Raw genomic sequence first — 13,321 nt, 5'->3', positions numbered from 1 at the left:
GTGCTCCCACAGAAGGGGAGTGGGGCAAGGAGATCCATGGGAAGCAATTTTAGAATCCTTGAATTGTTTAGGTTGGAAAAGACCTTTAGATCAAGTCCAGCCATTAAGCCAGCACTGCCGCGTCCACCACTGAACCCTGCCCTGAGTGCCACATTTCCATGGCTTTTATTCACCTCCAGGCACAGGGACTCACCCACTTCCCTGGGCAGCCTGTTGCAGTGCTTGGCAACCCTGGTTTTATTTCTTGTTGGTTTTGTTGTTGTTCCAAGGCTTTCACTTCTCCAGTTCCATCTCACTTTGCCCTGTGCCCATCACTGTTACTCAGCGTTTTCCACTGGGGAAGTGGAGGAGCCCAGCACGGTCCTGGTGTGTTTCAGTTCCTGGGAGCTTGTGGATCACTGACCCTTGGCTCAGGGGAGAGCTCTGAGGTCAGGGACCTCCTGAAAACTTGTCCAGTTTGCTGCTAAAATCATTTCGGTGCAGTTTGCGCCGGGGAGGCTCCCGGAGGAACGCTCAGAGAAAATCCCTGTGCTGATTGCAGCAGCTGCTGGAGATACCGGTGCCATTTGGGGGCTCTGCCTGGGAGTTCTCCCCAGGATTTTGCGTAAACCCGGCGGAGGCGTGGAGTACCGGGGGAGTAACCAAGGAGTAACCAGGTGCTGCCTCCTGCCCTGCCCTTGTGTAAGCGTGGGCTGGGAGCAGTTACACAATGGGCAAGTACAAAAAGAGTATAAAAGTGCTCCTGGGGGATGAATGTCTGCGTCCTCCAGGCTGCTGCTGCTGCTGCTGTGGGAGTGCCTCCGAGAGCCCGGTGCAGGTTTGCCTTGGTGGGGATGGTTGCAAAAATTCAACTGTTTTGGTGTCAGCATTATGAAATAAGAAACTTAAAAACATGTATTTAATAACTAACTTGCCATTTCTTAAAGGTTTGAGGGCTTAATTTCTCGTTTTAAAATCACTGTAAAAAGGGATATTTACTATTTCAGAAGTATTTGCTTTTTTCTGTCTATCTGCAAACTTTGCTTTCCTTTTAATCTTTAAAATGGGAAAAAATTATATGATATTTGTGTAGTAAAAGAGATTTTAAGAAAACTTGAGCACAAAGTTACAGCATCTTGGTTAGTTTCTGGAAGTTTATTAATTCCAAAGCCTAATGAATGATGCTAAATGGAAGTGTTTATTTCTAGACAAGCCTCACAGATAACTCAGTGTAAGACTTAATTCAGTGTAAAACTTCTCAAGTGTGGGATCAGTTGCTGGGTTTGTATTTGATTGCTGGGCTCAAGCTGTTCCCTTTCCAAAGGAGCCGCAGGGATGCCTCAGCCCTTGGGAAGGAGCTTCACATCCAGAGCTGAAAAATTGGCACATTACCTCGATTTACTTAATAAATGGAATTTTTCCTAGATGAGTCTCTAACTCCACCTTTGTTTTAACGTGATTAAAGTCTTGGAAAGAAGGGAGCTTTCATCAAAGTGCCAAGTCCAAGTACAAAGCAGGCTGAGAAAGGAGCCAGTGTGAGCTCAGGTTGCTTTGAGGGCCATGAAGGAGCTTAACGAGCTGTGCATTAATATTGGTAATAACAGTGAGGTATTGGAATGCCCAAATTATTAATTCTCCCCAGGGACACCATAAGGACTCCATAGCATTATAGATCAAATTACCATGTGCCATACACTGAGGTGTGCTGAGCTGCAGGGCAGACCGAGGGAGCAGTGGGACAGGATTTAATTTTATTTACCCTGAGCCTGGAGAGCTCTGCAGGTGTCAGATCCCAGCAGTGAACATGCACATAGCGAGCTGGAAATTGTCATGTCCCACCTTCTGCTTGCACTTTCTTTGGAATTTCATCTCACAGCTTCTCATCCCTGCCCACTGCGGGGGTCTCCGGGAGGGTGGCTGATGCAAAGCACAGAATTTGGGCAAAACTGCTGCTTTTGGGCCAAGAAAATGGGAATAACGGGGTTAAAGATGAGTTGGAGCTGCTTGGCCAGCAGTGTTCTGATCAAACAGGGTGACTGATGCTGGAAACACTCAGCTAGTCTGGTTTAGAATCACCTAGTCTGCTTTAGAATTTTCTTCTGTTCTGGTTTAGAGTCACCTATTCTGCTTTAGAATTCTCAGCTATTTTGGTTTAGAATTCTCAGCTATTCTGGTTTAGAATTCTCACCTATTCTGGTTTAGAATTTTCTGCTATTCTGGTTTAGAATTTTCACCTATTCTGGTTTAGAATCCCAGCCTAACTAAGCTCTCAGTTAATAACTTGACTAACCAAACTTGTGGTTTTTGAAAGCTGTGAGATCCTTTGGTAAACCCCTCATTCAGCTGGATTGATGTCCCCTTCTCAACAAGCTCATTCACACAGGAAGTTAATGAGATTTAGCTAATGTGCTTTAAATACGTGGAAGGTCTGAGCTGGGCATAACTTTGCTGCTTAGCTTTGTGTAGACTTGTCCTAATAACGTTGGTCAGTTATTAAAGCACCGTTCTGGATGGCAGTCAAAATACCAACTACTTAAAAATTCATTAGTGCCTCCAAAGAAAGAATTTGTTTGTGCTTTGAAGAGCTACTTCGAAGTGAAGAGAGAAGCTTCTTAAAGTGCCCATCAACTCTTTTTAAAACCTAAATTGAGTTTTTTAGGGCTCAGATATTAGGAAGTTTGGGGATGTAGCAGCATTTTGTTGTCTCTGCAGCAGGTAAAGGTGAACTGTGTGGTGTTGGGTTAAATTTGGAGTCTGCTTTTCTTGTTGTGGGTGTGATTCAGTGCAGGGGGGAAACCTCTGGAGCATTTAGGATGTGGTGGTGGCATTTCAGTGCAGCTTCAGTTGGTGGGAAGGAGCTGGAGAGGCCCCTGCTAAAGACAAATCAGGAATTTGCTGGGACCAAAGAAAAGAGGCCGCTCCAAACTCCCCGAGAGAAAACTCCAAGACTGAAGCAGGAGGGTGGCTCTTACGAGTAGCAAGAGAAAATTAAATGTGTGAGTTCTGGGCAGCTTCTTCACATCTGTGAGATGGTGAAAATGCCCTGGAAGGCAGAAAACGTGCCTTTGAGGCACTCCCTGCATGTGTGGACAGTGGTGGGAGCTCACAGGTGCCCTGTCCAGCACAGATCTGGGATGGAGCAGTTGGATTGTGGTTGTGGCTCTGCAGACAGGACTTGGATTGCATCCTTTAAATATTTGTTGAGCTTTTTTAACCTGGGTGATGAGAGGTTTGTGGGATGTTTTTAACTGGGAGAGCTTTTTCCTGGGAAAACCCCCAGCACCCTTTGGACACCGGAGTAACTGAAGTTCTGTTTTGAAGGAGTCCGTGTCCCTTTGCATGTCTGCTGCCAAAAACACAATCTCACACCTTGGTTGTGTTCAAGCACATCCTGTGAGTTCCACAGGTGCCAAACACCTGGAGGTGCTGAAATTCCAGGGGCACCTCAAGTGGGACAAATCCTGGCTGAGCATCATCTCTGCTTGCAGGAGAAAGTTGGTCTGTTCACACGAGCCTGACAGCTCATTAAAATAATAAATTGATGATGGTAATTAAGCAGTGACCTTAATTTGATTCTAATCTCCTTAGTGGGTGCAACAGCCAGAGGATTTTTGGCTCTTCAGCCGTCTGTGACAGCCAGGAAGGTCCTGCTTGGCTGTGCCACCGCTCCTTCCTCCGGAGGTGTGACATGGGACAAAGCCAGGCGTGGGCTGTCCCACCCCCAGCTGCTTTTATCACCACATTCCTTGTGCTTCCTTTGGGAATATCCCCCGTGTGCAGCAGGGAAGGGCCACCAAATCCAGGCAGGGATTGTCTAAAGGGACAGGGAAAGTCTGAATTATTTTGGTTGTCACTGGGTGGTGGGCTAAGCTCGGCTGAGAGGAATTTAAGATCCAGCTGGAATTCAGCCTTTGTGGTTTTAGAAGGGTTTTGGTTTGAGTTTGGCAGAAAAGGGAATACACAGGGCTGGTTTCACTTTGGGAAAACTGTAATTTTCAGGGCTGGAAGTCATGGGGGAGCCTGAGCTTCCTCCCGAGGGTTAAACTCCAGGTCTGCTCATTGCAAATGAGCTTTACAACAGCACTGCCATGTCCTGAGCATGACCATGGCCAGTCCTGGTGCTGCCAGGCTAACAGCACCTGGCAAAGCATTGACTCTTCTAAGGGAAGTTAAAAAAACCCCAGATCAATGCAAAATGAGAGAAGAGCCCCAAAAACTTCCCAACTGCCAGGGATGTCGCAGCCTGGAGGTCAGGTGGGCTTTGTTTTCCCCAGTCTTTGCTTTGCCAGGCTCTGGATTCAAATGTTGATGTTGAAAGCCTTCAGCAGTGCAGGGAGGAGCTGCCACAGCAGCAAATCTGATCCAGGGCATATTTTGGGTGTGCTTCAGCCAAAAGCTGTGTGCAGTGCTTTGAAAGGAAACAGTGCGTGCAGGGGAGGTGCCAGTGCCCCACTCCTGTGGGGGTTCATGGCTGCTTTTCCCTGCCAATAAACTCTTCATGTCTGTCTGCACCTTCTGTCCTGCCCAGTTAACCCTTGGATCTGCTGAAGAGATGACAAAAAAGGATTTTTTATTGACTCACAGGCAGTTGGTACCTGCCTTGGGAAGTGGGAGCTTTTCGGGGGCAGATTTTCCGTGCTCCAGTGCATGTTTTGATTCGTGGTGGAGGTTCCAGAGCAGAGACTTGCAGGGACAAAAAGAGCATTTAAACACATTGTAGATCTCCATATCTCTGATGGGTTTTATCTTTTTGCCATGAGCTTTAAGCTTTAAACAAATCACATCCTGATTTGTTTAAATGCAACAGCAGCAAGCTTAGCAAAGGGAAGGTGTGGTGGGAACGTGAGGAGGTGATGCTGTGTCACACCAGACCCTGCCAGCTCCTCCTGTCCCCTCCTGGTGGCTCTGGGGCTGGAGGAGCTTTCTGCTGATGCTGGAGGTGCGGGCTGGCCTCTCCCTGGCCAGGAGGCTTTTCCTCCTGAACTTGCACCTGGGCTCTCCCCTGCCCTTTGTGTAAATCCTAATCTTATCTGCAGCTCTGTAAAGCCCCGGCCCCTCCTGGCCTTCTGTGTTGAGCACAGGTGGTGATCCGTGTGGGAAGGTGAGTCCTGGCAGAAATTTCACTTCCAGCTTCCCATTGGACCTCAGCCTGCAGATGATGGCTTGTGCTGAGTGTACCTGCCCCGTGCTCAGTGGGTGTTATCTCTTTTGTTTTATCTCTTTCTCCAGGACTTTTCAGCTCCCGAGGAGCTGGATTTGCTCTGGAGGGCTGTAAAAATGCCTGACTCAGTGGTGGGAGCTGATAAGGAGTGATCTCTGAGAGAGCTTTAGGCAGCAGCAGAGTTTATCCTCTCCTCTCTGACACTCCTGATTGCAGAATCAAAGCATTCCAGAGCCCTCTGATGATCATCTGTGCCATTAAGTGCAGTTTTAATTGCTGGGTGGAAGCAAGAAGAGCTGGGAAATTCCTCCTGGTTTGTCTTGGAGCAGCCCCTGGTGCCACAAACCCTCCCTGTCTTTAGGAAAAGCAGCAGTGAGGGGTTCTGTCTGTCAGTTGGGAGTTGCCTGCTTGGGGATTGTTATTTCAGCTCAGCTCTCAGCCATCCGTGGATCCAAGGCGAGCTTTGCTGTCCTGCTGCACGTCCCAGGCCTGCAGAAGACAGCAGCCCACGACAGAGATGCTGCTGAGTGCCAGGGCACCTCAGAGCAGATCCTGGGCCCGGCAGCTTCCCTGGCTCTCATTTATTTCTTGGCTCTGGCTGAGGGAGGTGTCCTGCTGCCCTTCCCAGTCCCAGGGGATAAACTGCCCGACTCGACCTCGCCCGTCTCCATCTCTGATTTTCTTGGAGAATGAAACACGTCTGCAGTGACAGAAAAAGGCAGATTCTTTTCTCTTTGTTCTTGTGTGCTAGGAAAAAAAAAATCCTCATTGTTCTATGAAAGCAAACAGAAAAAACCCTCCAAAAATCCCACCCCAGTGCCCCCAAACCTTTAACCTTTAACCAGTACCTGTCTCCTCTCTGCCCTGAGCTGCTCTGTGAAAATGGGAATGACAGGTTTTTCCAGAGCAAGACAGTGAGTGTTCAAAGCAGTCTTCTCCTTCAGTCTTCAAGTGAGAGCTAATTAATTATGCTACTTAATATTTACTCTCATAAACAAATCTTAACTCTGATTTGCAGGCACTGCCTTCCGTGCCACATGGATTTAATTAATGCTTCAAGGGATCTCAGTGCCCAAATTGTCTTTTTTTATGTAACTTTTCAGGACATACCTACATTACTTTGAAAGTTTTAATATTTCTTTCACCTCAGTGAACCAGAATTTCCCAGCAAATGGGCAATTAACAGCTATTAAGAGGTTCTAAAATATTAGTGTTCATATATTAGTACAGTCCTGAATTGCCCTCAGCAGAAGAGTCTTTCTCAAGTTCAGTTATTATTGCAATTGCAGTAGACAGGAGCTGCTGGCATTTCCTGAGCAGCATCTGCAAGGGGAGACTTCAGGAAAAACCCAAGTTCTGCTTCTTTTTTCCCAATCCAAACCTGTATTTGAGTGTCCCTGAGCTGTGTTTCCACCTTGGGGTTCAGCTGAACCCGTCATTAACTTGCTTTCGAAGTAACACCAGTGTGAGTGGGTTCTGCTGCTTGGATGGGTGCAGAAAATTCCACTTTTTGTGGCTTTCCAGAAGCCATTTTTGCAGGTCCTGTCCTGTACTTCCACCTGTACCTGACCTGGCTTCACCTGCAGGTGTTGGCAGCTGCAGTCTCTGTTTAAAGCTCAGGAACCACAGGTTGCAAAGCTTGGATTTTCTGTGTGTCCTTCTTCTTCACCTTCTTCTTCATAAGTTTGGGTGGTATTGTATAATTGGATAAAAAAGTCCACATTGCAGACTTTGAGTGATTCGTTATTGGGTTAAAAGTAAAAATAGTTTAAGTGTCATTTCTTAATTGAATAGAAAGATAGTTCACCATTTTGTAACTTGTTAGTAGAATGCTGTAGAACTCAGGACTTGTAATACAGATAAGAAATAATAAACCTTTGAGTCTGAATGTGAGCTATCTTCTCAAGTGCCTTTAATCCCAACTTCAACAGAAGTAAAGAGGCCAAGAACCAACATACAATGGTGCCCCTTGTGAGGAATAAACTCAGGACTTTCAGATGATGAGAGTGACTTATTTCCCTACTAAAAAACCCAATTTCTCCCTTCCCTCCTAGGAGCCATTGATGGAAAGGACACGCTGATGTCCCAGCTGGATTACTGAGCTCCTCGGTGACTCCTGGAGCTGCTGCTGCTGCTGCTGCTGGAATAAGGAGCTGCCCTTTGTTCTTGGCCTGTCCCAGAGGCACCTCCTGGGTGCTGCATGCAAGTCCTGGACGTGCTGGAAACCATGGGGATTGGCAAGAACACCACGGCCAAGTCGGTGGAGGCAGGAGGAGGCTCCACGGAGGGCAAATACGAGGATGAGTCCAAGCACCCCACCTTCTTCACCCTGCCTGTGAGTGAGCCCAGGGCAGGGAATGATGCTCCAGGTGTACAAACCCTTCATTTCCATGAGCACCCACTGACAAAATTCTGAATATTTGTGTGTAACACAGCCAGCCCTGCTGTGTGTGCTCATTCCCTGTTCCCAGGACATGGAGCTCCCCATGGTCAGAGCACCACGGAGGGCAAATATGAGAATGAGTCCAAATAATGCTCCAGGAGTACAAGCCCTTCATTTCCATGAGCACCCACTGACAAAATTCTGAATATTTGTGTGTAACACAGCCAGCCCTGCTGTGTGTGCTCATTCCCTGTTCCCAGGACATGGAGCTCCCCATGGTCAGAGCAAACATGAGGATGAGTCAAAGCACTCCACCTACTTCACCCTGCCCCTGAGTGACCCCAGGGCAAGGAATGATGCTCCAGGTGTACAAGCCCTTCATTTCCATGAGCAGGCACTGACAAAACTCAGAGTATTTGTGTGTACCACAGCCAGCTCTATGTGCTCTCTGTCCCTGCAGTTACAGAAGTGATGCCTTGCCATGCTCCTCATGTTTTCTGACTAACGGTCAGAGGCAGATCTCAAGTACCCAGAGAGAAAACTGACATTTGAGGTGTGATGGCAGAGGCAATGTTGATTTTAAAAACTTCACCTATTTCTGTTTTTGTTGCTTTTTAAGGTTGTGATAAACGGTGGAGCCACGTCCAGCGGTGACCAGGACACAGAGGACACGGAGCTGATGGCCATCTACACCACGGAGAATGGCATAGCAGAGAAGGTACTGGGGCTGCCCTGCTGCATGGAGCTCGTTCTTGGTGCTTTGCCCCCAGCTGCCTCCCCTGGCTGGGAGGTTTCCTGTCCCAGAGCTGCTGACTTGCACATTCACATCACCCCAGGCACTTCTGCCCTCGTGACTCCTGGTCACACACTTGGGTGCAGCACTTGGGCCATGACTCAGGAAATGGTGGGAGCAGGTCATGCCCTTGGGTGGGATTTTTCCAGCTTTTTTCTCCATCCTTTCATTCCCTGGGTCTGTTCAGTGATGATCCTGCAAGCTGAGATGGTGTGAATCTGAGCTTTGGTTTAAAATAAGGATGAGGATTATGGTAAATCTGAACTTCTGAAATGTTCAGTCCAGCTGGGTTTTTTGTCTCTGAAAAGCCTCAGCCTGACCCAAATTTTTCAAATGTCCTGATGGAAACAGGAACAAAACTCCTGATTCCAAGCAGGGGCACTGTGATGCTCCTTCCTTCAAGGCCATGGCTTCTTTTGGGGCTTTTTTGTCTCTGAAGAGCCTCACCCTGACCCAAATTTTTCAAATGTCCTGATGGAAACAGGAACAAAACTCCTGGTTCCAAGCAGGGGCATCATGATGCTCCATCCTTCAAGGCTGTGGTTTCTGCTGGGACAAGGAGGACACCAAGGGATGCAGTTAATGTTTTCTCTCCTGAATTTCAGATTCAAACCATCCCCTGTCAGGGCTGGGTTCCAGGGGAGCTTGGGCCTGGAGCCCTCGCAGCTCAGCCTGCCCAGGTGTCTCACTCCCATCCCCACACTCCCATTTCATGGGCAGCTTTTTGTTACTTCTCAGAGGCTCTGATGTTTGGAGCATGCTGGGGCTGGAGTGGAGAGGCAGCATCTGATAAAAGCCTTGAGCCAGAGGTGTTGGGGTGAATTGTGCAATGAGATAAGCCATCTCCAGACACCACAGTGTTCCTGCTTTTCCCAAAGGTGTGCTTCCCTCCCTCCCAGCTGACCCATGGCATCAGAACTGGGGCTGATGGAGGATAATTCACCTAAAAGAGACCTGGAGCTGTAGAGGAAGCGTTTCTCCTTGAGTTAAAGCTTTGCTGTGGCTCCCAGTGAGAGAACAGGGTGGGCAGCCCTGGCACAGGTGCCCAGAGCAGCTCTGGCTGCCCCTGCATCCCTGGAGGTGCCCAAGGCCAGCCTGGATGGGGCTTGGAGCAGCCTGGGACAGTGGGATTGTTGTTTTCATTGTTGTTTTCTTCAGAAATCTCAAAAAAAGCCCTCAACCCACAACCTAATCCAAAATAAACCCCTCAGTCAGCTAAACCATCACCCTGTTCCTTCCCTCATGGTAACAAAGCAGTTCTGGCTTCTTTGACTGTTTTAAATTTGTAGGATATTGTTTAATAATAAATCCAAAACTATCCCATAGGACAGAAAATCAAAGATACAGTTCCTAAATGTGTGGGAATTGTTCAGCACATGAAGGGAATGTGTGGAGTGGCACTGGGCCCTGAGGTCCTTGCAGCCCAACCAGGGGAGGGCCAGGCTGGACATCAGGAGGAATTTTTCTGTGGAAAGGGTGGTCAGGGGTTGGAAGGGGCAGTGATGGAGTCCCCATCCCCAGAGATGTTAAAAAATGTGTGGGTGTGGCAGTTGGAGAGGAGGTTTGGTGATGCCCATGGTGGTGCTGCTGGTCAGAGCTGAGGATCTGAGAGGGCTTTTCCAACCTCAGCCATGCCGTGGCTCAAATTCCTGATTTTTTTCACGTGGTTTTTTTAAAGACTTGGGTCAGGAGAGAGTTTGTTCCTTTTTCAGTCCCTGGAAAGCTCTCACTGGTGCTGCAGGAGGGGAGAGCACTGCTCAAAGTGCTTTCAGGAGTTCTCTCACATGAGAGTTTCTGTGTTTTGCATTTCTGCTGCTGCACCCTCAGCACTGTGCCCACTTTCACCCCCTGAGTGTGAATTTTCCCGGGGGGGTTGCTCTCCCAGCAGGAGGCTGGGCTGGGAGGGCAGTGCCAGCTCAGTTTGGCCGCTGGCCTTGCAGGTGGCACCAGTGCCGATGAGCGCAGCCCAGCCCGTGGCTGCGGTGGGCATTTTGGAGAAGTGGAGCCCATTGGGGGCAGTCACGAGTGTGGCAGAGCTGCCAGGCTCTGTGTGAGGCAGCTCCACGTGGGCTCACAGTGTCCTGGGCTGCATTAGGGCACAGCAGCTGTTGTGTAAGGTAATTTTTGAGCTGCTTGGTCTGAAATTACAACATCTGATACTTCCTCCTGCTTCTCTTGTTGTGCTGGCGAATTGGAGCGTTGTGGGTTTGTTCTCAGGAATTTCCAAACCAGTTCCACTCATTTGTGACAGAGAAATGGCAGAGCTGGCCCTTGTTTTGCTGGGGTGTTGATGTGTGAATGTCTGTGCTCACTTGTCCATTGGCACTGGCAATGAATTCCTGGGGGAATTGAAATTCCTGGAGGAATTCTGCTTGGCTGATGGAAATTGGTTGGGGATTAATTTGGGTGTAATAAATAATCAGCATTTTTCCTGACTGCATAAATGAGGGGGAAGAAGGGAAATTATAAATTCTTTGGCTCAAAGTGGTTAACCAAGATGGAATTGGGTAGGAGCAAAGCAGGGAAGCAATTATCATAATGAGGATTTATTTTTGCCAGCGATTTTGGTCTCTGGTGCAAGGACAGAGCTCTTCTTCTTGGTTCCAATTCTTCCCTGTTTTCTTTTTCTGTTTGTTTTTGTGGTTTTGGGGTTTGGTGGGGTTTTTTAACAGCCGTGTCATGATGAATCCATTTTTGGGCACCTTTTGGCTGCCAGATCAGTTCTGTCAGAAATCAGCAATTATAAATAAATAAGCAGGGAGTGTTCAGAAGGGAACATGTTGGCTACAAATTCAGGAGCTGGATGGGAAAGGCTTTGAAATTGTCACAAATCAGAGTTGCTGAAGCAGCCTGGGAGCTGAAATTCCCTTTATTCTGTGCAGCACTAACCTGCTGGTGCCCCTTGTTCCTGCAGAGCTCCCTGGCAGAGACCCTGGACAGCAGCGGCAGCTTGGATGCCCAGAGGACTGACATGATTTACACCATTGAAGATGTTCCTCCCTGGTACCTCTGCATCTTCCTGGGCTTGCAGGTACATCCCCAAGCAGAGGCAGCTTTTCCTTCTGTGGCTTCCAAGTTTATTGAGGATTTTTTGTGCAGTTCATTGTGTGTGTGTGTTCTGTCCTTCTCCACTCTCACCTGTTTGAGGAAGGGGTTGGGAGGTTTTTTCTGAGATTTATCACACTCAGATCATTGTTCTGAGAAGGATTTTGAAGGAGGTGTTAGGAGGTTTCTTCTGAAGCTGATCATGCCCAGATCACTGCTCTGAGAATGATTTTGAAGGAGGTGTTAGGAGGTTTTTTCTGAGATTGATCACACTCAGATCACTGCTCTGAGAATGATTTTGAAGGAGGTGTTAGGAGGTTTCTTCTGAGGCTGATCATGCCCAGATCCCTGCTCTGAGAATGATTTCAGTTCTCAGCTCATGCATGTGTGAGAGTCACTCAAATATTTATGGAGTTAAAAGGTGCTGTTGGTAAATGAGTGAGCAAAGGCTCAGTGGAGGCCTCACAAGGGACATTGGGCACCTCTGGAGTTAGAGATGGAGAGAGAGAAGGGTTTAGACCTGGAATACTGAATATTAAAGCTGCTGCTGCAATTATTTCAGTCCTGAGAGCATCACCCTGCACCTGGCTTGCCCCTGGAGCACGAGCAGGTGCTTCCTCCAGCTCAGCCACTGCTTGTGGGCAGCAGAGCAGCTCCAGTCCCACCTCCCTTCCCTCTGCAGTGGTAATAGCATCTGGCCCACAGGAATGCTGAGAATCTGGTAATCTCTGTGAAGGACCTTGAGATCTCCAAACAAACACATTCCAAAGCATCCTTTTTATTGCTGCCTTTTCCTCAAGGACAGGCGGTTCTGTAGGAATTCTGTTTTCACTTGTGTGTGGAGTTTGGTGAAAATTTGTTGGGTTTGTTTTGCTTTTGGTGTGCTTGGGTTGAGGAAGAATTAAGGAGTCCTTTGTGTGTGAGCCAGGGGGTGTGAGGCAGTGTGAGTGGAATTATTTCTGGGCTGGGAGCTGCTCACAGTTACCTGGGTGCCTCCTCAGGAGAGTGGGGTGTTCCAGGAGCCTGTGATCCCCCAGAAATCACAAAAATCAGAAATCCCCACGTGAGGATCACGAGAAACACTGAAAGCAAAGCTCAGGGAGAGGGGGAGCTCTGCTGGGGCTTCAGAGGCAGGAAGAGAAGCTGCTTGATTTATTAAAAATACGGATATTGATCTAGTACTGATACCCAACTGTGATGGACAGGAACTCTCTAACAGTTTAGAGTTAGAAAATGAATGTTTATTGTGGGATAACTCCCAGATACACACTGCAATTTACAGGTGATTACAGAGTCCTTTTTATCTATACAAGTATTGAATACCCAAAACACAAATACATATTCATCACTTCGGTACATCCCATTTCCAATATGGACATTGATCCAGTACCAATATCCAAAACCTCTCTGGCAGTTTAAAGTTAGAAAGTGGATGTTTATTGTGGGATAACTCCCAAATACACACTGCAATTTACAGCTGATTACAGAGCCCTTTTATCTATACAAGTACTGAATACCCAAAATACAAATTCATGACTTTGGTACATCCCATTCCCCGGTATGGTAATTAGTTCAAAAGTTATTAAGCATGCGTAGTTTATTCCTTGAAATGGGTCCCTTTCATGGGGAGGGGTCCCAAAATGAGGAAGTAAATGAAGCCTTCCTCCTTCTGACCTTTTTACCTTTTCAATGCAAATATGACAAATGAACCCTTGGTAGAACTCCCATTCCCCGTTCTCAGTTGGTTTCAGAGCAGAGGAGGCCTCCAACTGTCTTATGTTCCTAAAAACAATTGTCTTATGTTCCTAAAAGCTGTTTATCAGTTCCTATATTGTTCTATAAGAATATAGAATATTCTTCTTAAAATTCTATATTATAAACCCACCTAGCCAAACATTGTATTGACGAGCAATCAATTCTTAGTTAACCACTAACTCTTAATTTCATCAAGACCTACCCA

General features: G+C 47.5%; 1 protein-coding gene across 1 annotated transcript in view; it reads left to right on the top strand.

The window, feature by feature from the left end:
• Positions 1-7,198: 7,198 nt before the first annotated feature.
• SLC23A2 (solute carrier family 23 member 2) overlaps positions 7,199-13,321 on the top strand; it is a 35,440-nt gene continuing 29,317 nt past the window's right edge. Inside the window, exons 1-3 of the mRNA XM_014311215.2 lie at positions 7,199-7,475; positions 8,143-8,241; positions 11,231-11,347. Coding sequence (XP_014166690.1) covers positions 7,341-7,475; positions 8,143-8,241; positions 11,231-11,347 — 351 coding nt within the window. The 5' untranslated portion in view covers positions 7,199-7,340. The remainder of the gene's footprint in view (positions 7,476-8,142; positions 8,242-11,230; positions 11,348-13,321) is intronic.

This window comes from Geospiza fortis, unplaced genomic scaffold, assembly GCF_000277835.1.
Source record: "Geospiza fortis unplaced genomic scaffold, GeoFor_1.0 scaffold777, whole genome shotgun sequence".
NCBI lineage: Eukaryota > Metazoa > Chordata > Aves > Passeriformes > Thraupidae > Geospiza > Geospiza fortis.
The sequence above is the reverse complement of the archived record's forward strand: the minus strand, read 5'-3'. Positions and strand labels throughout refer to the sequence as shown.